This window comes from Geotrypetes seraphini, chromosome 17, assembly GCF_902459505.1.
Source record: "Geotrypetes seraphini chromosome 17, aGeoSer1.1, whole genome shotgun sequence".
Lineage (NCBI taxonomy): Eukaryota > Metazoa > Chordata > Amphibia > Gymnophiona > Dermophiidae > Geotrypetes > Geotrypetes seraphini.
This window is the reverse complement of record NC_047100.1, coordinates 18,280,682-18,306,682: the sequence shown is the minus strand read 5'-3', so window position 1 is coordinate 18,306,682 and position 26,001 is coordinate 18,280,682. Positions and strand designations below refer to the sequence as shown.

General features: G+C 42.4%; 2 protein-coding genes across 13 annotated transcripts in view; one reads left to right on the top strand and one right to left on the bottom strand.

Moving 5' to 3' along the window:
• Window positions 1-26,001, bottom strand: part of LOC117351126 — a 690,625-nt gene that overhangs the window by 342,320 nt on the left and 322,304 nt on the right. The gene's annotated exons all lie outside the window — the stretch shown is intronic.
• Window positions 1-26,001, top strand: part of CFAP20DC (CFAP20 domain containing) — a 153,794-nt gene that overhangs the window by 121,657 nt on the left and 6,136 nt on the right. The window contains exons 15-16 of the mRNA XM_033925976.1: window positions 2,441-2,502; window positions 24,932-25,047. Coding sequence (XP_033781867.1) covers window positions 2,441-2,502; window positions 24,932-25,047 — 178 coding nt within the window. The remainder of the gene's footprint in view (window positions 1-2,440; window positions 2,503-24,931; window positions 25,048-26,001) is intronic.

Below are 26,001 nucleotides of genomic sequence, written 5' to 3'. Positions count from 1 at the left end.
GTATCCAGACCTTATTTCTTTAACAGAGCATTGGGAGGCCCAAAAGGGCTCCTTAAAAGGAGCCAAGACAATGACATATCTTTATCCCATGACTCCAGAGTTTCAGTAATTATTCATCCAGGTGGACTCACTGGTAGTTCAAGTTAGCAAGAGTACTTCCCTCCCTAGTGAGGGGGGGAGGGGTTGTACTGAAGGATGCTCAGGACACTGAAGTGGTTATGGTGGGGAATTGACTACGGGGGACATAATCAAAACTTTAAAACGTCCAAAAACCTGCCTAAGTCGGCACTTCGACATCCTAATAGCAGGGACTTCCCAAGTGCCGATAATCAAAACCAACTTTCTGGACGTGCAGCAGCATTTCTAAGCTGCTGTGCATCCAAACCTCAAAGAGGCATGTTGGGAGGAGTGTTATGGGTGCAAATCAGGCAGGCCTAAAGCTGGAAGTACTGCCATACTGCGATAATCAAAGCTTTCCGAGAGGGAACTTAGTCGACAGCAGTTAGACCTGTTTTAGTTGCATCTAAGTGCCTCAAAGCTGCCCAAACTGACTAGATGACCATTGGAGAGATTAAGGCATGATCCCCCCTTACTCCCCCAGTGGTCACCGACCTCCTCCCACCATCAAGAGATGGGGGGAAAAAAACAACATATTGAGGGCTTTCCATCAGCTGATCGGGGCAGAGGAATCCCCATCAGCTGAGCTAATTTCAGGGATTCCTGCTAGGATCAGCTGAACTTGCAGGGAGATTCCTATCTCCCTCCCAGACACCGATCCCCCAGCCCCCTCCACAGAGAGCCCCAGCACTACACTCCTCCCCCCCAACATCCCACGACATTGTGACATTGCGATGCTGAGCAAATCAGGTCCTAGGCCCCTCCCACTGCATTCCAACATGCAATGGGAAGGAGAAGGCCCATCATTCACAGAGTGTGGCCCTATAGGCAGGAGAGAGTGATGTGGGGGGTGTTGCCAGTGTTATCCGGAGTGTTGGGTGATGTGTGTGGGGGGGGTTTGTTGCCAGTGCTGTCTGGAGTGTCGGGTGATGTGGGTGGTGCTGGCAGTGCCACGCAGTCACTGGAATATCTAGGAGTTCTCTTCAACATGGCTGCGGGCTGCATCTACCAGAAGTGCGCCAACTGAAACTGTGTGCCCAGATTTCTTCCCCTCTGGAGCTGCTGGCTCCTTCGGCATGGGACTATCTTCAATTCCTGGGGTCCATGGTGGCCACAATAGATTGCTGCTGAACTTGATTGCCATAGGTGCCTCTACTTCACATTTATTTAGTGGTTTCACATTTATTTAGTGGCTCAGGAGTCCAGTGAAGTAGAGCAGAGTCGCAGATAAAAATCCAGAGTAGATTCCTTCTGCAGATGGCACGCGGCCATGGGGACACTACCCATCTGTCTAGAACAGAGATGTCCAACCTGTGGCCCTCTGGCCACATGTGGCCCCATGAAGTATTTTGTGCGGCCCTGGTCGAAGGCGATCCAGTGTTTTCTTCTGCTGCCCCCGGGTGTTTACCGTCTTGCCGGCTCCTTCCTCTGTCTTGCTGCAGCGTTTGTGAGGCCCTAGAAACATTTTTCTCGGCCAATGCGGCCTAGGGAAGCCAAAAGGTTGGACACCCCTGGTCTAGAATGTCTCACCTATTTACTGGAAAAGAGCTTACCAGGCTCACTACATAATCTCTTTATCCCCCTCCTAACACCTCCAATAACATCTGATCAACTCTGCTCTCAAATCCCCACCTCACCCCACCCTTGTTGGGATCAATCCCCATCTAAGTCCTCCCATTCACTGGCAATCCTCCACACATCAATTCCAGCCCAAGGCACAACAGTGATACCCTCCCATAGTCCTATCCTCTTCCAGCCCCTACACCTGGAGTTGGAAGCTAAACAGATTGGGGGGGGGAGCTAATATTGCTGGCACCCACACAGCTAAATGATTAAAGTTAGGACTGCTATTTATGACATCATATATGGTCGCTTAGCTACGTAGGCACTGGCAACGAATGTTGCTAGCACCCCTTAATTGCCAGCTCCTCCCCCAACTCACCCTTGCAACTCCTCTCTCCAGCTCATTTAAAAAATGGCTGATCAGAGTACGGTAATATTCAGCGGTATTGTCCAGTTAAGAGTGTGGCTTTAGCTGAAAGGAGCTCTTCTGTTAATATTTAGAATGGAATTCTTTAGATTTTATATGTATGGCCTAAAGAAATATTGCATGCTTGTTGCTGAAAATTTATTTAATTAGAAGTTGAATACATTTTTTAATCTTGCTTCAATGGCAAGTTGCTTGGAAATCTAATATATATATTGAGTAGTAAAAAAATAACTCTGATGTCCAGAATGATTTGCCTCAGAAAGATTCATTTTAGCGTGTTAAAGAAGCCATGCAAAGTCATTTTCTCACTGCTGTTTCTTCTGATTTTCACAGCCTGTCAGTCAGGGACATCACTATCAGAATGAGATGCACCCACTTTCTCGCTCCAACCCACGGTAAGATGTGGCTTATGGTTAAGACAATAAATCTGTTCAAATGCTTGAAAATATTAAATGAAAACCATATTTAATCTGAACTCTTCATTTTAACTCATAGAATTTTAAGAATGTTTTGCCTTTTTATGGCTATATGGACGGTGTCAGGTCAAAAGCGCGCCGGGACAAAGGCGCGCCCAGACAATTGAGCGCAGTGTGGGGGCGCGCGCCGCAGAAAATTACTGTTTTTAGGGCTCCGACGGGGGGCGTGGGGGGGAACCCCCCCACTTTACTTAATAGAGATTGCGCCGTGTTGTGGGGGCGTTGTGGGGCGTTTGGGGGGTTGTAACCCCCCACATTTTACTGAAAACTTCACTTTTTCCCTGTTTTTAGGGAAAAAGTTAAGTTTACAGTAAAATGTGGACGGTTACAACCCCCCAAGCCCCCCATAACGCCGGCGTGATCTCTATTAAGTAAACTGGGGGGGGGCTCCCCAACAAAACCCCCCGTCGGATCCCCTAAAAACTGTAATTTTCTTTGGCGCGCGCCTCCGTCTTGCGCTCCAGTTGTCGGCGCGCGCCTTTGTCTTTCGCGGGGTTGTCTATGAACCATATGGACTATGCTTTGTGCAACCTTCTTAGGGCCTCTTCTATCAAACTGCGCTAGCAGTTTGTAGCGCGGCGAGCCGTGCAACTCCCGATGCTCACAGAGCTCCTATGGCCAGCGTGGGCCATTCGGCGCGGCTCTCTGCGCTAAAAACTGCTTGATAGAAGAGGCCCTTAAGTTTTAATATAGATATAGTAGAATAAAGTTTGAGCAAACAGTGCTCATTTTCAAATTTTTAAAATTTATCCATTATGGGGGTAAATGTTATAAAACAAGTGCATTAAATAAATCTGTGTTCATTGCAGCTACATTTCTACTCTTCAGTGTAGAGATAGACACTCCATGATACGGATATTGGCAACTGAAATGTCTGACGCAGGCCCTCTCGCTGAAATACAGCCGAGTCTTTGCTCCACTATTGCCTTTCCTATTTTGTGGGATTCGACTTGGGGGTGATGGTGGACATGACAATGAAGCCGACGGCACAGTGCGCAGCGGCCGCTAAGAGAGCGAATAGAATGCTAGGTATAATCAAGAAGGGCATTACAACCAGAACGAAAGAAGTTATCCTGCCGCTGTACCGGGCAATGGCGCATCCACATCTTGAGTACTGCGTCCAGTATTGGTCACCGTACCTTAAGAAGGATATGGCGATACTCGAGAGAGTTCAGAGGAGAGCGACACGACTGATTAAGGGGATGGAAAGCCTTTCATACGCTGAGAGATTGGAAAAACTGGGACTCTTTTCCCTGGAAAAGAGAAGATTAAGAGGGGATATGATAGAGACTTACAAGATCATGAAGGGCATAGAGAGAGTAGAGAGGGACAGATTCTTCAAACTTTCAGAACATAAAAAAAACAAGAGGGCATTCGGAAAAGTTGATAGGAGACAGATTCAAAACAAATACTAGGAAGTTCTTTTTTACCCAACGTGTGGTGGACACCTGGAATGCGCTTCCAGAGGACGTTATAGGGCAGAGTACGGTACTGGGTTTCAAGAAAGGATTGGACAATTTCCTGCTGGAAAAGGGGATAGAGGGGTATAGATAGAAATTTACTGCACAGGTCCTGGACCTGTTGGGCACGATGGACCTCAGGTCTGACCCAGCGGAGGCATTGCTTATGTTCTTATGGGAGAGGAGGAGATAGTGGATGCTGCGGATGGACCATTTGGCCTTTATCTGCCATCATGTTTCTAGGTTTCTATAACCATAAAGCTCTATGACATCACAATGCAGGTGCAAAGAGCCTTAGCCTATAGGAAGAGGAGATGCAAATGTTAAGAGCCTTAGCCAATGTGCTTCCAGAGAGCATAATAGGGCAGAGTACGGTACTGGGGTTCAAGAAAGGATTGGACAACTTCCTGCTGGAAAAGGGGATAGAGGGGTATAGATAGAAATTTACTGCACAGGTCCTGGACCTGTTGGGCCGCCGCGTGAGCGGACTGCTGGGCGCGATGGACCTCGGGTCTGACCCAGCGGAGGCATTGCTTATGTTCTTATGCATGTTCATTGGACATTTTGACCCTGGTTCTATAAAGTCCGCCTAAAGTTAGGCGCTAATATTGGCACTAATGCTATAAAACGTAGGCGCCCTTAATAGAATCCCGCTTAGCACTGCCTAAGTGTGCTTATGTGGCGCTCAGCATCCTAACATTTAGGCGCACCATATTTATCCAGAGTTTTCTTCACCTAAAGTTAGGTGCAGATATCAGAGCCTAATGGCACCTAATTCACAAAAAGAGGCCTAACTCAAAAACACACCTGTGATCCGCCAAACTAAACTAAACCTTAAGTTTATATACTGCATCTTCTCTATAAGGATAGAGCTCGGCACGGCTTAAAAGAGTTATGAAGAAAGGAAAATATAATAAGAATGAGTGATTATATAGAGAGCAGCGGAATTTACATTTTTGAAAATAGCCACGTTTTCGAACTACAGTGGTACCTTGGTTTACGAGTGCACCGGTTTGCGAGTGTTTTGCAAGACGAGCAAAACATTTGCAAATTTGGTGCCTCGTATACCGAGCTTGCCTCGCTCTACGAGCGCCCCCCCCCCCCCCCCCGAGAACCAGCACCCTCCCCCCCGTGACCCGGCACCCCTCCGCCTACATCATGCACCCCCCCCCCCCCGCCACCATCGGGCACTCCCCGCCGCCACCTGAGATCCTCCAACCCACCCGAACCCTCTTCTTACTTCCCTCCGCATCGGCATCAGCATGTCCTGTGCACGTTGAACGTGAACTCTCAGGCCTTCAGCATGCGCACATGCTCAAGGCCCGGCACAGGAAGAAGATTTTTGGGCACAGGACATGCTGATGCCGGCGATGCCGATGCGGAGAGAAGTAAGAAAAGGGTTCGGGTGGGTTGGGGGATCTCAGGTAGCGGCGGGGGGATGCCGGATCGTGGGGGGGAGGGCCTTCGGGGGGAGCAATGCCGGTTCTCAGGGGGGGAGGGAAGGTTTGGGGTGGGAACATATCAAAGCAAGTTTCTCTTACTTCCTATGGGGAAACTTGCTTTGATATACAAGCATTTGGATTACGAGCATGCTGCTGGAACGGATTATGCTCATAATCCAAGGTACCACTGTAATTGGAAAGAGCCCAAGTTATGCAGCTAGACAGGAAAGTTATTCCAGAGCTCAGTAATTTTAAAGTAAAGAGATTTCCCTAATTTTCCAATATAGATAATGCCTTTTAACGAGGGGAAAGATTATTTAAACTTTTGGATAGATCTGGTAATATCAGGTCTCGCAGAGTTCCAGGATAGAGGAATGAAAGGAGGAAGAGTGCCCCTAACCACACCCACTTTTAGTGTAGACACTTTGGGCTGGGTACCTGCTTTTTATAGAATCGAGTTTATTGAGTTATGCGCCTTACTTTCAATTAAGCCCAGTTAAAGACAATTTTGAGCTGTTGAATGCCAATATCTGCACTGATTAAGCCTATTGATCAATTAAAATAGTCGACAATACGTGTTGATTCTTCAAAATGTATGTTTTTATTTTAATGTACTTGTGGCAGTTTGTCTTCTTTGGCTCTTTTTGGTTTTCCTCACTATCTGGTTATATGATAATTTTATAAACGCCTTGCAGTTTCCTGAGAAGTCTTACATGTGGAACCTTGTCGAACGTTTTCTGGAAATCCAAGTATATAATACCCACCGGTTCTCCATTATCTATTTGTAAGAACATAAGAAGCGCCATTTCCGGATCAGACCTTTGGTCCATCTAGTCCGGCGATACACACACGCGGAGGCCCTGCCAGGTGTACACCTGGCGTAATTTTCACTCATCCATATCCTTCTATGCCTCTCGTAAGGAGATGTGCATCTAGTTTGCTTTTGAATCCTAGGATGGTCAATTCCGCAATAACCTCCTCTGGGAGAGCATTCCAGGTGTCAACCACTCTCTGAGTGAAGCAGAACTTCCTGATATTAGTCCTGAACTTGTCCCCCCTTAGCTTCATTCTGTGTCCTCTAGTCCGTGTCAAATTGGACAATGTAAATAATTTTTTCTGCTCTATTTTGTCGATTCCTTTCAGTATTTTGAAGGTCTCGATCATATCATGTCTGTTTACTGTCTCAAAAAATTGAAGTAGGTTCGTCAAACATGACTTCCCTTTCCTGAATCCATGTTGGCTGGCTCTCATCAAGTCATGTGCGGATTAGGCTATCCTTAATCAGTGCCTCAACCATCTTCCCAGGAACTGACGTGAGACTCACGGGTCTATAGTTGCCTGGCAGTCCTCTCGATCCTTTTTGAAATATCGGCGTGATGTTCACTATCTTCCAGTCGGCCGGTATCTGTCCTGTTTTGATTGACAGGTTGGCAAGTTTTTGCAATAGTTCTCCAATTTCTACTTTTGGCTCTTTCAAGACTCTCGGATGAATTCCGTCTGGTCCAGGAGATTTGTCACTTTTGAGTTTGTCGATCTGGCGGTAAATCTGGTCCAAGTCCACTTCTACTGTGGTGAGACTGTCCTCTGTTACTCCTTTGAACACTTTCACTGCTTCTGGAATTGTTGCAGTGTCCTCCTTCGTAAAGACAGACGCAAAGAAGGAATTTAGTCTATCTGCAATTTGTTTGTCTTCCTTGATGTACCCTTTTCTTCCCTGGTCATCCAGCGGTTCCACCGCCTCTTTTGCAGGTTTTTTACTTTTATGTATCTAAAGAAGGGCTTTAAATTTTTGGCCTCTTGCACTATTTTCTCCTCATAGTCCTTTTTGGCATCCCTCACCGCCTTGTGACATTTCTTCTGATCAAGCTTCGGTTGTTTTTGTGCGTTTCCATGTTTTAAAGGAGTCCTTCTTTTCTTTTATGGCTTCCTTCACCTCTTTGGTATTCTTCAGAGAATGAATTGGAGTCCCTGCATCCCCATTTGTCCATCCCCAGTGCAGTCAGATTCTCCTAAAGATTGGTCAGGTCATGATGATGTCCTTATATTAAACCTTGACCAGCCTTCTTTACCTCTTTTGCAGCCAGTCCCAACAGAGGAGTTTTCTTATCCTAAGTTCTTATAAAAGGTTTCTACTCTGAATCTTCATTAGGCTGCCATGCGCACAGGCAGTAAGGATTTTCAAACTAGCCTTCAGTCCTGTAAAACTCCATGAAAGGAAATTATTTCACTGCCAGTACATCAGATATTACAAGGCCTACAACTGGCTAACTGGTAAAACTCCTATCAGTCTCCACAGTTTCTAAGAGACTTGAATTAAAATACCAGGAGAAAGAGGCACCTGGTCGTGACCTGCTTCAACTCCCCCACCGTTCCATGTTCTCAGAGTCAGCTATTAAGAAATCAAAAGCATCAAAATTTCCTGCTAATGCTCCCCCAGGAAAAGATTGTCGTCTCCTGGATTCCACTGGCCACAAAGTATATCAGGGCTCTATGCTTTCATCTAGGATTATGGTTTATCAGCTTCAAATCCTACATTTTCCAACATTAAATCCTTCAGCAACTTGACATGGCTTCTCCTGAGGCAATTCACATTGCCACACACCCATTATTACTGAATAGTACATAGCTAGATCGGCACCCAAATAATAATTAGTACCATATCATTGGAGCCTATTAACTAATTATTTTGAGTGTTCAAATTTGGGTGACCTTTATAGAATCCAGGGGTTAATGTATATAAAATATTTCTCTGAATTAACTGAGTGGGAAACCACTGGGAATGCTCTTAATAGTTAATGTAATGGTTTTGCATTACTGTGCATTCATTTTAGTAATTACTGCTTGGTAACTGCAAACCCTTACTGTAAATTAGTAATTAAGCTCCATTACATAAACACTAAATGAAATTAATGAGTAATGTATTTTCACTGTGCATAGCATGTTCTACATTTTTTTAACCTGTTCATGCATTAAAGGATTTAACAGGCTACCTGAAAACTGCTTCCTCTTTTCTGGGTAAAAGTACACACAGCAATCACAGCATCAATAATGTGGGGTGAAGTTTAATTAGCTCAGGTGAGGCAAAGCGTGCTTAGTATGGCATTTTCAAAACTGTGCCTATTGGTTTTCAGCAAAAATATATTCTCAGAAAACGTAGGTGCACAACTTTCTAGGTACTTTTCCCCTAAACTGTTTTTCTGTGGCAAAGACTAGGATTCTGTACTATAGCTGTTGCATCCCATTAGTCACAAATCCGCAGAAGGGTATCACTTAAAAACTCTAAACTCCTCCCCTTTTGCAGTGGAGAACAGCCCCCTCTTCAGTTTTTCCTTTTGCTAGCGAAAGCAGGTGTGTTCTGATCTGATCTGCTTTATTTTTGAGTATTTTTGCCGTCTCGTCTCATTTTCCTGCATACCTTCGGTGCTCGGAGATCTCCTTCTCGGGCTTATTCTGGGAAAAGGACATAGTCCCATGTAGACAGATTGCTGCTCCCTGGCTAATCTCCTGGAGTACATTTAAGGCCAGCCTGCTTTATGTTCCTTCAGGAGCTTGGGGGGGTCCATTCCCCCAGAAGCTTGCTCACCTGCTAATTTATCAGAGGCTTGAGCGCAGGCTGTGAGGCCCCTGTGTAACAACCTTCTGAGTATCATGGAGCCGGCTGCAAAGTTTTTCCCCCTAACATCTCATGTGGATTGTCGGGAGTGGGAGTCCTTGGTCAGGGCCGCCCGACCAGCAGCCTGAAGATCTCCAATGGTGGCCTTGTTCCTGTTATGTTCTAAGGCAGAAATCCTTTCCCTGCAGGCAGGCTTTTGCAAGTTGACAGGCACCAGAAGTCACAGTGAGTACTCCCATTATTCCTAAAGGGGAAAATCAGAGGGGGGGGGGCTTAAAAAGGCAGATTTGAGGGTTTCTGGGGTTAGAGTCAGGTTCCCCCACCTCTAAAATCCCTTTTTCAACATTTTTTTATTTTTCAGTTAAGCTCCCATGAGCCATTTTTGGTGCAAATTTTCTGGCAATGGCCATCTTGGATTTTTAGCAATTTTTTTTTTCAAAGTGCTTCTTTCTGCTTCAATATCCCTCATTTTGCCTAGGGATCATCTGCAATGGATGCCCCAAGCCAATCTAGCCCTCATTCCTGCATTTTTTGTGCAGATTTAACGGCTGAGGAGAGGCTGTGTTCCACATGCCACAATGGATGGGAGAAAGGGGCGGGAGCTTCAAGCTCTCACTGTACAGCAACTCCTCCAACCCCTTAACCATTTTAGTTGCTCTTCTCCGGACCATTTTGAGTAGTACCGTGTCCTTCTTCATGTACAGCGACCAGTGCTGGACGCAGTATTCCAGGTGAGGGCACACCATGGCCTGGTACAGTGGCATAATAACTTTCTCTGATCTGTTTGTGATCCCCTTTTTAATCATTCCTAGCATTCTGTTCGCCTTTTTCGCTGCTGCAGCACATTGCATAGACGGCTTCATCGTCTTGTCGACCAGTACTCCCAAGTCTCTTTCCTGGGTGGTCTCGCCAAGTACCGCCCCGGACATCGTGTATTCGTGTATGGGATTTCTGATACCGACATGCATTACCTTATACTTATCCACGTTGAACCTCATTTGCTATGTCGCTGCCCATTTCTTGAGTGTGTTTATGTCCTGTTGCAGGTCTTCACAATTTCCCCTGTGTCTTCACAACTCTGAATAACTTCGTATCATTTGCAAATTTAATCACCTCACTCGTCGTACCCATTTCCAGATCGTTTATGAATATGTTGAAGAGCACGAGTCCAGTTGCTATGGAGAATCCAGAGCACTTTGCTCTAAGAAGAATTATAACACCAACCTCAAAGTAACCCTTCTGAGTTAGGGCCATGCACTCAAGTGCCATGACATAAGACCAAATAAGCCTATGACATTTGTGGCTTATGTAAAGACCTGGAAGACTTTCCAGTTATGGTACGTCAAGGACAGGTGGAGTCTGAGAAGGCTCCCATCCTGGTGATTCTAGCATTACTGCAAAGGGCCTAATGGTTTCATCTCTCAAGATACAAGTAGCTGGCCTCTCATGCTTTTGGGCTTGAAAAGGTGTGCAGTCGCTGGCATCTCACCTATTCGTCACTCGGTTTTTGAGGGGGCACTCATGATTGAATTCCCCACTGCGTAGGCTGTTCCTGTCTTGGGACCTTAATATTGTTCTGAAGGGTCTATCTAGGGCTCTGTATCAGCCCCTACCTTATGATTAAGACTGTGTTTTTAGCTGCCATAGTCTCGGCAAGGCGGATCTCAGCGATATAGGCCCTTTCCTGTAGAGAACCTTTCCTCAGGTTTATGGAGTCTGGTGTTTCTGTGCAGATGGTGCCTTCCTTTCTACTGAAGGTGGTTTTTGCCTTCCATGTCAATTAGGATATTTGTTTACCTTCCTTTCACCCTAAGGATCTGGCAAAAACAGGACTGAATTTTGCAGAGGTTAGATGTGCGTAGAGTCCTACTTCACTACCTAGAGAGGACAAATGATTCCCAGCTATCCGACCACCATTTTGTGCTGACCAGCCAGTCAAGACGAGGCAAGCCAGCTTTCAAGGCTTTGATTGCTAGATAGATTTGCATGCCAATTTCATCTTCCTACTTTGCCTGCAGTAAACAGCCCCTATCTCAATCACAGTACATTTGACTAGAGGTGTGGCTGCTTCCTGGGCAGAGTACCAGGCTATTTTGTCTGATTAAAATTGTAAAGCAGCTATTTGGTCTACTTTTCACACCTTTACAAGGTTCTACAGAGTGGATGTAGTGGCTTCAAAAGATGCCACTTTTGGGTCCTTGGTACTACAGGCAGGTTAATCTGTCCCTCCCTAGACATCTGGCACTGCTTTGGTATGTCAGCTATTGTACAGAATCCTATGTCTTTGCTACAAAACGGAAAATTAGGTTCTAACCTTGCTAATCTTCTTTCTGTTGTAAGACATAGGATTCTGCACAGCACATCACAGCACACCCTGTACGGACCTTTGATTCACCTAATTTCTGCCTCGGACATTGCCGGGGTCTGTGTTGGGACCTCTTCTTCTGTTTCTAAAATTTAGCAGAGATAAAACTACAGAAATATGAAGGCACCATTTCCCTTTCTCCTTTGGGAGTTTTATGGCTCCTATTAGTTGCACTTACCAGGTTGGCTCCTAGCTACTCATGTGCTTAATTCATTGTTCAATGTTGATTGTTAATTGTTGCTAATCATTGTTCCTTTCTCATAAGTTACAGAGCAGAATATGATTCATCACCAGGGACATTCACCTTGACCCTCCTTCTCTTTTCTTCTGTTTCAGTGGAGTTCAAGTGCTTTGGTACTGACTGAAGAGGGAGCTGTTGTCCACTGCAGAAGGAGAAGAGTTCAGAGTTTCTGAGTGACATCCTTGTGCAGGTTTGCGACTAATGGGGAGCAACAGCTATGGTACAGAATCCTTTGTCATAACAGAAAGATTAGCAAAGTAAGAACTTAATCTTCCATTCAAAGAGGGAAGTATCTATGGGCATTGCACTTGCCTTTATTGTTTTGAAAATTGCCTCCTAAAGATTGAAATTGTTTATGCTGAGGAAAGTCTTTTCATTTGCATTAGTAATCCTGCACTGATGGATTGCTTTGACTTGGCTGTGGTATTCTGGATCATGGAAACAAGTACAAATAAACATGATATTTTATAAATTTGCTTCTGCTTTTCTAAATCTCAGTGCAAGCAAAAAAAAAAGAAAGTTCCAATAAAACATACAGTAAATGAAGATATTATGTATTAGGGATGGAATGAACCTGTCACTTTGATGAATTGCTAGGCAAAGAACAGATTAACAGATTACTCATAGTCAATGTGGCTCACTTTGAAAAATGCACAGGAAATAAGTTCTGGTTTGTGCTGATTTAATGGTATTTTTAAAGTAGTCTTAGAGTGCAATATAATATAATATTGTTCTTATTATCATGTTGATAAGAGGGGCTTCAGCACTTCTTATGCTGTCCTATATATAGTTCACTTGGCTCATGCTTTGATGACTGCTGAAGATACTGTCACATCCCCCATCCCCCACTCCACTTAACCGTAATTTGGAATTTGCACTCATCCTTTAACTATCCTTTTTTATTGTTACTCACAAGCAACAAGAATGTCATAAATAATGATGAGCTAGTTGACATAGGATTCAGTTCTATAAATGGTGCCAAAAAAAAAATCAGCATCGATAAAATTTTGCACAAATCTCTATTCTACAAATGGCGTTCAGAGTCAGGCACCTTTTCTAAAATGGTATTTAGTGCTGGGATCCATGCCAACTTTTAGGCGCGAGGATATACGCTCAGTATAACCTGGTGCAAATTCTCATGCCTAAATTCTGTGCAGATCTCCTTTATACTATCAAAATGTACATTAATTCTAAGTAAGCCCCTGATCCACCCATGCCCCTCTCATGGGATTTGCATGTCAAATTTATGTGCGGATCCTGGCACTAAAAACGGGCACGTAAATTTTATTTAATGACAATTAACATAATTATTGCCATCCAATTATTAGTGCTAATTGACCATATATAGCAGGGGTAGGGAACTCCGGGTCCTCGAGAGCCGTAGTCCAGTCGTTTTTCAGGATTTCCCCAATGAATGTTTATGAGATCTATTTGCATGCACTGCTTTCAATGCATATTCATTGGGGAAATCCTGAAAACCCGACTGGAATACGGCTTTCGAGGACCGGAATTCCCTACCCCTGATATTTAGGGTTAGGCCAATAGTATTTTTAGATTTTCAAAACATGTTTGACAAAGTCCCTAATAAAAGGCTTCTTAGGAATTGAAGAGTCATGGATAGGAAGCAATGCACCTTTGTAGAAATTAAACTGGTTAAAAGACCGGAAACAAATAGAAGGACTGAAAATTCTATTATCCACATGAGAAAGGGCCACTAGAGGAATGCCCTAAGGGTTTGTTTTAGGATCTGTGCTATTTAACGTATTTATAAATGATCTGGAGATAGAAGTTACAAAGCCAAACACAAAAGAAAGGGAGACTGACTTTGCTCAATATAGCAGACAGCACAAAGAAAAAAGTGCAAGGCTGATGTTTTACACAACCAAAACAAAATCTATTTATATAAACATAGTCCAAACAAGGATCCTAGTTTTGGCAGAAAAACTGCCTTCTTCAGGGGACAAAATAACTAAAAAGGAAAATTTATATATTGTGGTCAAATGGCAAAAACAAGAATATATATAACTTAAAATCACAGAACCATAAGATATTGTTAATTTATATGAGAGTAGTGATATTGTTCTAGTAGACTTTTAAAGAAATGGATTTTGGAGTCCTCGTGCATTTCCAAGTACAGGTTTAGATCACCCAGGATGATCAGACTATCAATCAACATGCCTGATGTGGATTGGGACACACTTTCCTCTGCTTCCAGCAGCAGCAGGAGGCTATTAAACTCTATGAAGGGAGCAAGATTTAGGCAACTGGTATTGGCGTCAACAAGGGATCAGGCAATACTGGACCTGATACTTACCAATGGAGAAAGTGTCACAGAGGTCTCGATGGGCGACACGTTGGCCTCCAGTGACCACAACATGGTATGGTTCAATCTCAGGAAAGGTTTCACTAAATCTACCACACTGACCAAGGTCCTCAAACTCAATTCAAGGACACAAACTTCGAAGACATGGGAGATTTCCTTCATCAGGCGCTGCAAAACCAAGCAGAAACCGATAACGTGGAAGAAATGTGGTCGACTCTGAAAGCCACCATACAGGAGGCAACCAACCGCTATGTAAAATCAATAAGTAAACGGCGAAGGAACAATAAGCCACAGTGGTTCACTGCGGAGATCTCGGACCTCATCAAAGAGAAGAAAAAAGCATTCATTTCTTACAAACAATCAGGGAAGCAGGACTCTAGAGAAGACTATCTGGCCAAGTCAAGAGTCGTCAAAACAGCAGTTAGGGAGGCCAAATTCCGCATGGAGGAGTCTCTAGCGAAGAACATCCAGAAGGGAGATAAATCCTTCTTCAGGTATATCAGTGACAGAAATAGAAACACAGGCGTGATAATACGCCTTAGGAAACCAGACGGAAACTATGTAGAAACAGACTCGGAAAAAGCCAAACTGTTAAATGAATACTTCTGCTTAGTCTTCACCCGCGAGGCGCCGGGACTCGGCCTTCAGCTACAGACAAGGGATGGCTCAGTAGACCCGTTTAGTAATTTCAAGTTTACGCCCAGCAGTGTCTACTGTGAGCTGTCTAAGCTCAAGGTTAACAAGGCAATGGGGCCTGACAACCTACACCCCAGGGTGCTCAGGGAGTTGAGTGATATCTTGGTGGAACCGCTATCCATGCTCTTCAATCTCTCCCTTAGTACAGGTAGAGTCCCGTTGGACTGGAAGACGGCTAACGTCATTCCACTCCACTAAAAAGGATTCAGGATGGAAGCAGCGAACTACAGACCAGTGAGTCTCACATCAATAGTGAGCAAACTAATGGAAACTCTAATCAAACGTCAATTGGATACGATCCTGAACGAGGAGAATCTACGGGATCCCCGTCAACATGGATTTACCAAGGGGAGATCCTGCCAATCCAACCTGATCAGCTTCTTTAAATGTGCCTGTCTAGCTTTCAAGTTCCTGCACAGTATCCTCCCTCCCTTTATCCCTCTTACTTGGAATTTTTCTATCCCTAATACCACCAGACCCCTCCACAAACTGAAACTTTCCTTCCCCTTGCTAAAAGGCATTTCCTGTTCAGGAAGGCTAGGATCCTCCCTCCCCTTCAAAATCACTGAGCTCTGGAACAACCTTACCTCCCCTCTTCGGAACTTGAGCTCTCTCCAAGTTTTCCGCAAACACCTGAAAACCTGATTGGATGAGTACTGAGGAGTACACCAGCCCAGATGGTTCTGGGTTTGCCAGAGGAGTACGGCCATTTGCCCCAGGGCCACCTGACTCTATGTAGGAAGATGAGCCTGTTGGCTCATAAATTTATCCTTCAATAATGGACGATCCAGAACCCTCCGGCGTTCTGGCACTGGCGGAACCAGTTGCATCAGTTGACTACCTGGGAGGCAAGGGATGCCGGGAGGTCATGGAAGAGAAAGCTTTTGTTCCTGAACATCTGTGAACCCTATTTGCAGTCCTTGCACCCAAACGGCCTTAGTGCTATATTGAGATGGTTGTCTTAATCTGGGCAGTTTGCAGTTGATGGGGGAGAGGTGGAGAGTACCTGGGGAAGGGTTAGTTCCGGGGGAGTTGGGTTCCATGGGCAGTTGGTTTTAGGTCTGTGCTTTTGGGTGATGGAGGGGGGTGTACGGTTTTGTACGTTTATACTCTGATTATAGTTTCTTGGTTCGAGTGGAGGGAGGGATGATGGATGGACTGCTCCAGGGCTCATAAGAGTCCAAGGCCCTGGTTTGTGTTGTTAGTGTCTCTGGAACTAGGTCTTTAAGTGGATTAGTTAGGTAGGTGACTACGCGTTATGTACCTATAAAATGTTGATGACTGTTCTTTTGTTGTGGAAGATGCTCCAATGTTCCTTACTTGACTTTCCTATCATCTGTCCGTTTCTGCTGTTTTTAACAATAAAATCGTTTGAACATAAAAATAAAGGAAGGGCTGTTTTGTGATGATCCAGTCACAATGCATATATTTAAACAAGGGTAGAATGGTATAATCAGCACATAACAAATTCATAATTATACCATTTTATATCTTGAATACAGAATGAGTTTTTTATGTGGACATCCCCAAAATTGTAATTGTTTGCGAAAAATAAAGCATGGAGGATAAATCATAAAACATAAAATATTTAAAGGATAGAGAGAAACCTAAAATGTCCATTTAGACATTTATATTCTCTGATTTAACTGTAGTCAGTGTGAATTATGACATGAAAAGTAGCTCCCAGATTTCATTTTTGCTAACGTATAGCTTGTATTATTGCACACCACATCTTATATTTTGCAGAGTCTGGAAAAAAACATGATTAATGCAGATATTACTGAATGGGAATGTACCATTGATTTTGACAACTCAGATGCAAAGTATGAAAAATACACATAAAAAATAAGAAAATGTTATTCCTATAGAATTTATCATAAAGAATATAATGCAGATAATACATATTACCTTTTTATGAATATGTATCAAAAACCTAAAGTTTTCACTAATCACATTGCCAATGTCAAGAGACAATTCTGTATAGCATTCCTTATCTGGAAAGCTCTAGATAGGTCCTTGCTTGTTGATTATATTGATTCCAGCTGGAGGCCTTGATGGCAGAGAGAGAGAGAAAATAATTCCAATTAATCAGAAAATGTCTGATTAGTTCTTTTCTGTATTGAGGAGATAAAGGGGATGGAACTCCTCTCAGACGAGGAAAGACTAAAAAGGTTAGGGCTCTTCATCTTGGAAAAGAGACGGCTGAGGGGAGCTATGATTGAAGTCTACAAAATCCTGAGTAGAGTAGAACGGGTACAAGTGGATCGATTTTTCACTCCGTCAAAAATTACAAAGACTAGGGGGACACTCAATGAAGTTACAGGGAAATATTTTTAAAACCAATTGGAGGAATTTTTTTTTTCACTCAAAGAATAGTTAAGCTTTGGAACGCATTGCCAGAGGATGTGTAAGAGCGGATAGCGTAGCTGGTTTTAAGAAAGGTTTGGACAAGTTCCTGGAGGAAAAGTCCATAGTCTGTTATTGAGAAAGACATGAGCAAGCCACTGCTTGCCCTGGATCGATAGCATGGAATGTTGCTACTCTTTAGGTTTTGGCCAGGTACTATTGACCTGGATTGGCCCTGTGAGAACAGGCTATTGGGCTTGATGGACCTTTAGTCGTATTTTTGTTCTTATGCCCATCTATATCTGCTGCTGCGCTCAGATGCAAAGTAGTCTCATTCTCTCTCTCAGAAATCCTCTAAACATAGCCCTTGCTTTCTTAAATTCAGATATATCCTCTCTCTTATTTCTTCTACTGGGAGACGGTTCTATACAGCTTCCAACCTTTCTGTAAAAAAAAATATTTCCACTGTTTATTGCTAGGATAAGCAATATAAAATCTGTTTTACTCTGGGATCTTGCAGGGTACTTGTGACCTGGGTTGACCACTGCTGGAGGTAAGTCTGGTGCAAGGAGATTGATGGGAAATCTGGTTTATAGAAAGTGGAGGGACCCAGAAGTATATCCAGGTTACTGTACAAGGGAACAGTTTGATCCGGGAAGTGTTAGCTGCAGCAGCAATGTAAGGAGAAACTCTGCCAGTAATGGAGGTTTCTCAACTGTCTGGCCTATTTTATTAGCAGCCAGAGAAGAACCGATTTACTATGGCTCCCCTCAAGCAATTAGTGAGAGCAGCTAAAATTGACATGGAAGCTGTTTGGACTGCCTTGGAGGGTCTACACCAGGTTTGCTCATGTGGTTGCTATTTCTCTGAATTTTTCATCTAGTTTGTCTAGCATTGAGACTTCATCTCAGTAACAAAGTGAAAGGGTTGAAATGATGGAAATATCAATTAAAAACCTGAAAAATACTGTTACCCAGCTGGTGACGGCTAAGGCATTATTGTTGCAGAAAAATAAAAATAGGAATTTAAATCTTAGACTCCTGAATTTTCCTGTTTCAAATATTATTGATCCAGCTCTGAAACCAGAAGCATAATATCCTACAATGAGAAATAGAAATCCTTCAGAGTAGGGATGAAGCAAGGACTTTCCACAAGTAGAGAAGTCACTAGAAAAGGTTACTTACTCCCTCTTTTATGAAACTGCGATAGCAGTTTCTAGCGCAGAGAGCCATGCTGAATGGCCCGTGCTGCTCCTGACACTCAAAGAAACTCTATGAGCATTGGGAGCAGTGCGGGCCACTCAGCGCAGCTCACCGCGCTAAAAACTTCTATCGCAGTTTCATAGAAGAGGGGGTTAATGTTCTAATAAAAAGACTTTATTCAAAAATGTTAAAAATGGGGAGGTCCACAAGAGTTCATCAGAGGGTAGCAAAAATTGAATCCCATGATCCATGTTTTTGGCACAAGGTCTGCTTCAGGGGTCACAGTTTTTGTTTGGGTACAACACAGCAATTGACGTCCACAGGATCATATATAAATGGACCAGAGTCTGTCATTAGCCAAATTCAAATATAATACAGAAGCCCTTATTAAAGACACTAACATGAGCATAAGCAAAAAAAAATGTGGTGAAATATTATTGGACCTAAAGAATGTTTTTATGTTAATTTTGTCAACTTTGAAGTTTACAGAAACCAACATGCCATCTGTTCAAAAAAATATTAAATAATATTTAACAAAGAGAACTTGTAGAGACAGTAAAAGGTGGGAAGATCCTAGATGTTTCTGGGCTCTTGGAAACCTCAGATGTGGAGTCAACTAGTGGAGCCACCCTGCAGGATTTCTATGGTTTTTCTTCAGAATTAAGAATCTGAGACACTTATAGGCTGAGAAATGTTTCTGTTTTTTGGGTGAGAGAATAAACGTGTTTCCAGATGTCTCACGTTGGGCACAACAAAGACATAATCAATTTTTGTCATTTCATTCATCTGTTATCGATTTAGGGGTCTTATTTCAGCTGTGTTTCCCTTTTATTATCCTATCAAGATAACAGATATATATTTTTATTTGCAATACTTCCTAGACATTTAGGTCCTGTTATGATGGATTAGCAGTAGGTATTTACTTGTATTTTCTTTTTGAGTTTTTTTTCTGATTCTAACTTCCCATGGTTTTTTCTGTTTCTTCTGCCCTCCACTGGTTGACTGTAGATGGTTTATTATGTTTCCTTATTATAATAGTAGAATATTTGTTGAGATATTATTGAATTTTTTTTTTAATTTCTTTATTCATTTTTAAACTTACATCAAGTGTACAGTAAATATCAAACAATTATAATACAACATCACTTGAAAAATCTTCAATATCATACACCAAGAAGATTTAACCCCCACCCCCCTCCCAAATTCATATATTATTATATTCATATATGGTATTATTGAATTTCTGTTCAAAGTGTATTGTTTTTTTATTGTATTATTTAAATGCAAATCAAAATCCCTAATAAATCTCCCTTTTTTTAACTTATATTGTACATAACTGTCTGTGCCCCCTTCAAAAAATACAACTACATCCAGGCTGCCTATTAAAAAGACTTGGTAATCATATGTTTATTTCAGAACTTGTTATACCAAGAACATCAACATGATTTCCTCAGCACATCAAATTTATCAAATCATTAACATGTGGAGGATAATTCTATAAAAGAGCACCTAGTTTTATATACAAAGAATGCATCCATTTAGGGCCAGATTCTATATAGAATCCGTGCACAAATTTTTTTTTTAATTGGCGTGGTAAATGACTGCGTCAGTTTTCAGCAAATCAAAAAAAAAAATTTTTATCACCAATTAAGAGTTTGGCGTGGAACTCTTAGGATGCCTAGTAATGCCCAAGTCGAGGTGCCCTCTGATCTCTAACAATGTCTTCCTGAAAAGTAGGCATGGTTAGGAGCAAAGAATAGGCAAGGTTGACTTAGGCGTTGCTAGGCGTCAGAATTAGGCCCTGGTAAATTAGACCAAGTAAAGCCTAGTCTAATGTTATCGGTGCCTACATCTAGGACACCAAGCGATGCCTAAAGACACCTAGGTGCTGCTAGGCAGGATTCTATAAGCGGCCTGGATTCTATAAATGGCGCCTTTGTCGGCGGCCACCTTAAAAATGGCCGCCTATCGTGTGTCAATCACCCGATGGTGCTGTTTATAGAATCATAGCTTCAGTATATGAGGCGTCAGAAATGTAGGCCAGTGTTTTCAAAGACTATATTTCTGGTGCCTATGGAGGTGCTTTATGATGCTTAATTCAAGGCCCTGGTAATAGCACATAAAAGAATTTACGCTACCACGCCAGCCTACATTGAATCCAAGCTGACCCTGTACACTCCCACCCGCTCCCTCCGTTCGGAAATGGAGAAACGCCTATGCATCCCCCCAGGAAGGTCTCTCTTGTCAGAAACCGCCTGCAAACGCTCCTACAGCCACTTCATCCCCCAACTCTGGAACCAACTCCCCCCCCCCAATCAGATTACAGAACTCATTGATGAGCTTCCGGAAAGCGGTAAAGACCCTCCTCTTCAACTAATTACAGTTGCAATCTACCCTTAAACTCCCCCTTCCTTCTACCCTCCCTTCTTCATTCTGAAGCTCTACTTAAAGTACTGTATAGTCCATTCTTAACCTATACTTAAATTGAACATAAGAAGTTTCCTCCGCTGAGGCAGACCAGAGGTCCATCTCACCCAGCGGTCCGCTCCCACGACGGCCCATCAGGCCCATTGCCTGAGCAGTGGTCCCTGACTATTTCTATAACCTACCTCTACTCCTATCCCTATAACCCATGTCTACTTTTATCTGTACTCCTCAATCCCTTTGTCCTCTAGGAACCTATCCAAACCTTCTTTGAAGCCCTGTAACGTGCTCCTGCCTATCACAGCCTCCGGGAGCGCGTTCCATGTATCCACCACCCTCTGGGTGAAAAAGAACTTCCTAGCGTTTGTTCTAAACCTGTCCCCTTTCAATTTCTCCGAGTGCCCCCTTGTACTTGTGGTTCCCCATAATTTGAAAAATCTGTCCCTGTCTATTTTTTCTGTGCCCTTCAGGATCTTGAAGGTTTCTTTCATGTCTCCTCTAAGTTTCCACTTCTCCAGGGAGAACAGCCCCAGTTTTTTCAGTCTATCAGTATATGAGAGGTTTTCCATACCCTTTATCAGCTTAGTTGCTCTTCTCTGGACTCCCTCAAGTACCGCCATGTCCTTCTTGAGGTACGGTGACCAGTACTGGACACAGTACTCCAGATGCGGGCGCACTATTGCTCGATACAGTGGCAGGATGGTGCGCCTGCATCTGGAGTACTGTGTCCAGTATGGAGTACTGTATAATCCTTGTACTTAAACTACTGTATAATTTTTGTACTGTCCAAATATACTCCACTGAGAATGTTTGCTTGTAGGCCGTTCTGAACTACTGGGAGGACAGGATAAAAATCGAAATAAATAAATAATGCCACTTCCAGCATTAGGCACATACATTTTTCACTTTAAAATGCTTTTTATAAACAGCATTTTCAAAGTAAGTTAGGCACCTAACTGAAAGTACCATTTATAGAATATGGACATAACATATTAAATGAATGTATGCATTTTTATGTATGAGCACTTATGCTAGCCATAGAGTTGGTGTAAATGATTGTAACTTGATTAGAGAAGTGTGTATGTAAATCATAATATTCTATAATTTGTGAGTGAGTGCCCCACCTACACTCTGTCCCTTTCTCTGATAATTGTATTGTAACACCTTTACTGAAGCTCATGTATTGTAACACTATTACTGAAGCTCATGCAAACTTCTCAGAATTGACTCCCCAGCCATTAGTAGTGGTATACAAGCTTCCAATAAACAATAATAAGCAATCTCAAAGTTACTCACACTGTCAACCCTTTATTTATTTTATTTCCATCATCTATTATCTGCACTATCTAATATTCTAGGTGGAGTACAAATTTAACATCCTTTGCTCCTCTTGGGGGTTTTTTTTTTGTGTAGAAAGAATGTGAAGTAAAGCAACTTCCACCTTTCTAGCATGAGACAGAGTCAACTACATAAGCATTAAAGGGAAGATATATCTAATTTAGAGGGATTTTCAAAAGTTTAATCTGCATCATTCTCTGACCATCCTTAGAACCCATTTATTTGAAATTACGGATGATCAATGGTTTCAAAATGTAATCAGAGAATGTGTAATTGCAAATAAGTAATTGCACCTTCATCTCTGTTCTAATTGGTTCAAGCAATTATTTATTTTCAAGGAGGGATGAGACAATAATCAGACCTTTTTTAATGTAATTTCAGTTGGTACTGATTCCCTTTAAAGTTGTCACAAGTAATATATAACCATATTGCTGTATGTGGCACAGGACAAATTACTACACTGCTTTTCAAATCAATTGCATTTAGTTTAATTTTGTGCATTTTTATGAAGTCTTTCATTTTGTGAATTGCACCTCCTGATGTCAATGAGATCTCTTTATAATTGTGCCCATTTAAAATAGTTCATTCAATTTCCTGTACTTTTAGATTTAAAATGGATTTTTCAGTTAACATTTACATGCAATTTATTTTATTATAAGGTACACGTAGAAGAAATATATTGCTTCTCTGGGTAAAAACAAGGTTTTCAAAAAGTGAAAACTAGGTCAATTATATATTTGTTTAATGGCTTCCTTAAGGGGACAATGCAAACATTGTCCAGCTTTCTTTAAACTAATCAGTTCTCTTTTCTGATTTTGTGCTTTAGGCAAACACAAACCTATTGTTTTCTAACATTTTAACTCGGTCAAAACTGTTTTCCTCCTGGTTTTGAATACATATGCTGTTTCTAACTGTAAAAAAACAAAAAAAAAACACAAGTAAGGATGCCCTAATGCACACTCTTAGTAGAAAAACATCCAGTATTATTTCCCTGCATCACAGTGACATCCAATCTATTCCAAAAAAAAAAAATGGAGAAAAGACCTCAGTGTCGAATAGGGGTACGATAAAGGTTCTACACCCACAAAGACAAACCTACTTCAATGTACATTTTTTTTAAGCAGGGAGACACATCCTCGGTCAGAAAAACTCCATTAATGAATGCAACTATCAAAACATTCAAAGTGCAGTTCTCAGTACATTTAAATAACTGTTGCATAAACATCAATACAAAAATGATGTCAAACTTATCTGAAAAAAGTTGTCTTCCTAGTTTTGGGCTGTTGAAGCAGAAAAAACCCGCAAAGTAGAGCATATACTTAATGCTGAGTGGTTACACAATGACCGCCACTTTGCCCTCTTCACACCGATTTCCAACAGGGCCCCTGTTTCGCCAAAGCTTCATCAGGGAAATGAGTGATGATTATCCAGCTTCACCAATGCTCATTTCCTCATCAACGGGCTTTTGCACAGACACCCTTGAAAGGAGACATGTGGTAGACTGGCAAAGGTCCTTGGAGGTCCCGTCTGGTCTTTGACTCTGATTTTGTGACTTTGATGTATGCAGCTTACCAGAAACTTAAAGGGTTGTCTGTGTGTCAGCTGGTTAGCTCTCAGAGGAGTTTTCCTCCACAAAACAAGGTCTCGCTTCAACTGGTAAAGCTGCAGGAACCAGAGGCTCAGTCAGAAAAGGATCAGGATGAGCTGGAATCAGATGCAATTCTGCTGCTCTCCCACTATGTGTCTTTGGAGGATTCTAGTTCTCAGTTCGGGGCAGACGACCAGGGGTTGGTGACAGCCCTACTTCAGGGAGAGGATCCAAAGCTGCACAGGCAAATTAAGCTGACAGATTTAACTTGTCTTCGCCAGTGCTGTCCAGATGGACCAGCCTCTAAAGCTTCTATTTCCTCATGGATCTGCTTGGATATTTCCTTGGCATACATTGGCTGTGGAAAGCAGCTGCTATTTGCTATAAAAGCTCACTGTACCAGAAGTGTGACATTTTCCTGAGTCCAGGGCAGTGCCACCCGACAAAATTTGTAGGGCAGTCATATGGTCTACCCACAGAGTAGATGTGGTGGTACAAATGTACAGGGCCTTCGGGTCCTCTGTGCTGATTGAAGGCTCATCTGTCCTGCCCTAGACTCAAGAGACTGCTCTGGTGCGTCCCATCCATAAGGAATCAAATGCTGTTTGTACAGGAATGAAGGATTAGGTTCTTACCTCAATAATCCGTTTTCCTGTAGAACAGCAAACGATGCCTTATGCTCCGCTCTGTCAGATTTCTGTTATGCCTGCGGAGGCTTGTAGTCTTGGAAGTGTATCTAGTGGTTTGGCCTGTGGCAGCCAAGGAAGAGAAGCAGAGGCGGCATATTAATATCAAAATCAATAGCACATTTTGATTTGCTAAGAGCTTTACAAGTGTTAGTGCTGGTTGCACACAAGTAGGTGTATTTTTTGTTTCACCACCATTTATTGGTGCCCTGGTGGGTGGTTGTTTATTAACTCAGTCACTACTGCAGAGCAGATCAAACTTATTTGGATCAGGGAGTTTCCTAAACGCCCCCTCCCCCTTGTTTCATTTCCAGTCCTAGGGGTCATCACTTGCTTTGATACAAACTGAGAAGAGGGGGCACTGCCCAGAGAGACAAGAGGGTGGAGAGAAGAAATTATTCATGTCTTCTGCAAGCAACTCGTGAGGAATTGTATGTTGTTCTAAAGGAAAGAGGATTATTGAGGTAAGAATTTAATCCTTGCTTTTGCCAATCTGATGTGTATTTCTAAGTGACCATGATTTCTTATGCCCTTATTGAGACTTAATATAGCAGCATAACTTTGTTCATGATCAGTTAATCTCACTTTTTTTTTTTTTTACAACTTTTTTCTCATGATTTTCAGAGACTGGTTAAATATATTTAGCCCTCCCATTATTCCTCCAAGTCAACAGCTAGCAGTGCAGGTGAACATCTCTGAAAACCAGAAACAAAGTACCAATCAAAATACCTGCACACAAGGTAAGGAATGTTTATCTCGGGTAGCATTTTTTATATACGTAATCCATAAGTAGAAAAATGTATCCTAGTAAAATAGTAACTGAGTGGTTATGAGTGAAGTAGTATATAAAATAAACCAAATCAAAATTGCAATATTTACATTTAGACAGCAATTCTTGTCACTGTTGTATGATATTTCTTATTTGGATCTCCTGATATTTATTCTATATCACAGCCCAACCGGGAAAAGACCTTAAACGCCCAAGTGTTTCAATTGCTCAATATAGAAAACACTTTAAAAGGGCTTGAACATCATCATTATAAAAATGTTTTTTTAGAATTGTTTTGAGGGTACTTATGTTGTTTCTGTATTCAATTTCAATCATTCAAATCCTCTAAACAAAATAAAGCACTTAGGTTGCTCCCAACGAACTCAAGCCAGTCCGTTTCACTCCTGGATGGCTTCTTCAGGGAAAGTGCTTATCCAATGTAAAAAACATGAAAACTGCTATCACTGCCTTAGTCTGACTGCTTAAAATCACTGCTCTACCGCTCTTCAATTCTAAAAAATATTTATATGCTACTAGATATACTGACCCGCAGTTCGTCTCCCCACCGGTTAGAGCAGAGGTATGGAACTCCGGTCCTCGAGAGCCATATTCCACTCGGGTTTTCAGGATTTCCCCAATGAATATGCATGAGATCTATTTGCATGCACTGCTTTCAATGCATATTCATTGGGGAAATCCTGAAAACCCGACTGGAATACGGCTCTCGAGGACCGGAGTTTCCTACCCCTGGGTTAGAGGATGTAAATTTAAAAGACACCATCAACATCTTCTCTCTTATCAAGCAGCATTATGGGGCAAAGATCTGGAAAAACTACTTAGGCATACAAACAACTATGGTGAATTTAGGAAACACCTAAAAACATACCTATTCTTGAAGTATCTAGGTAGCTGATCTGCACAATCT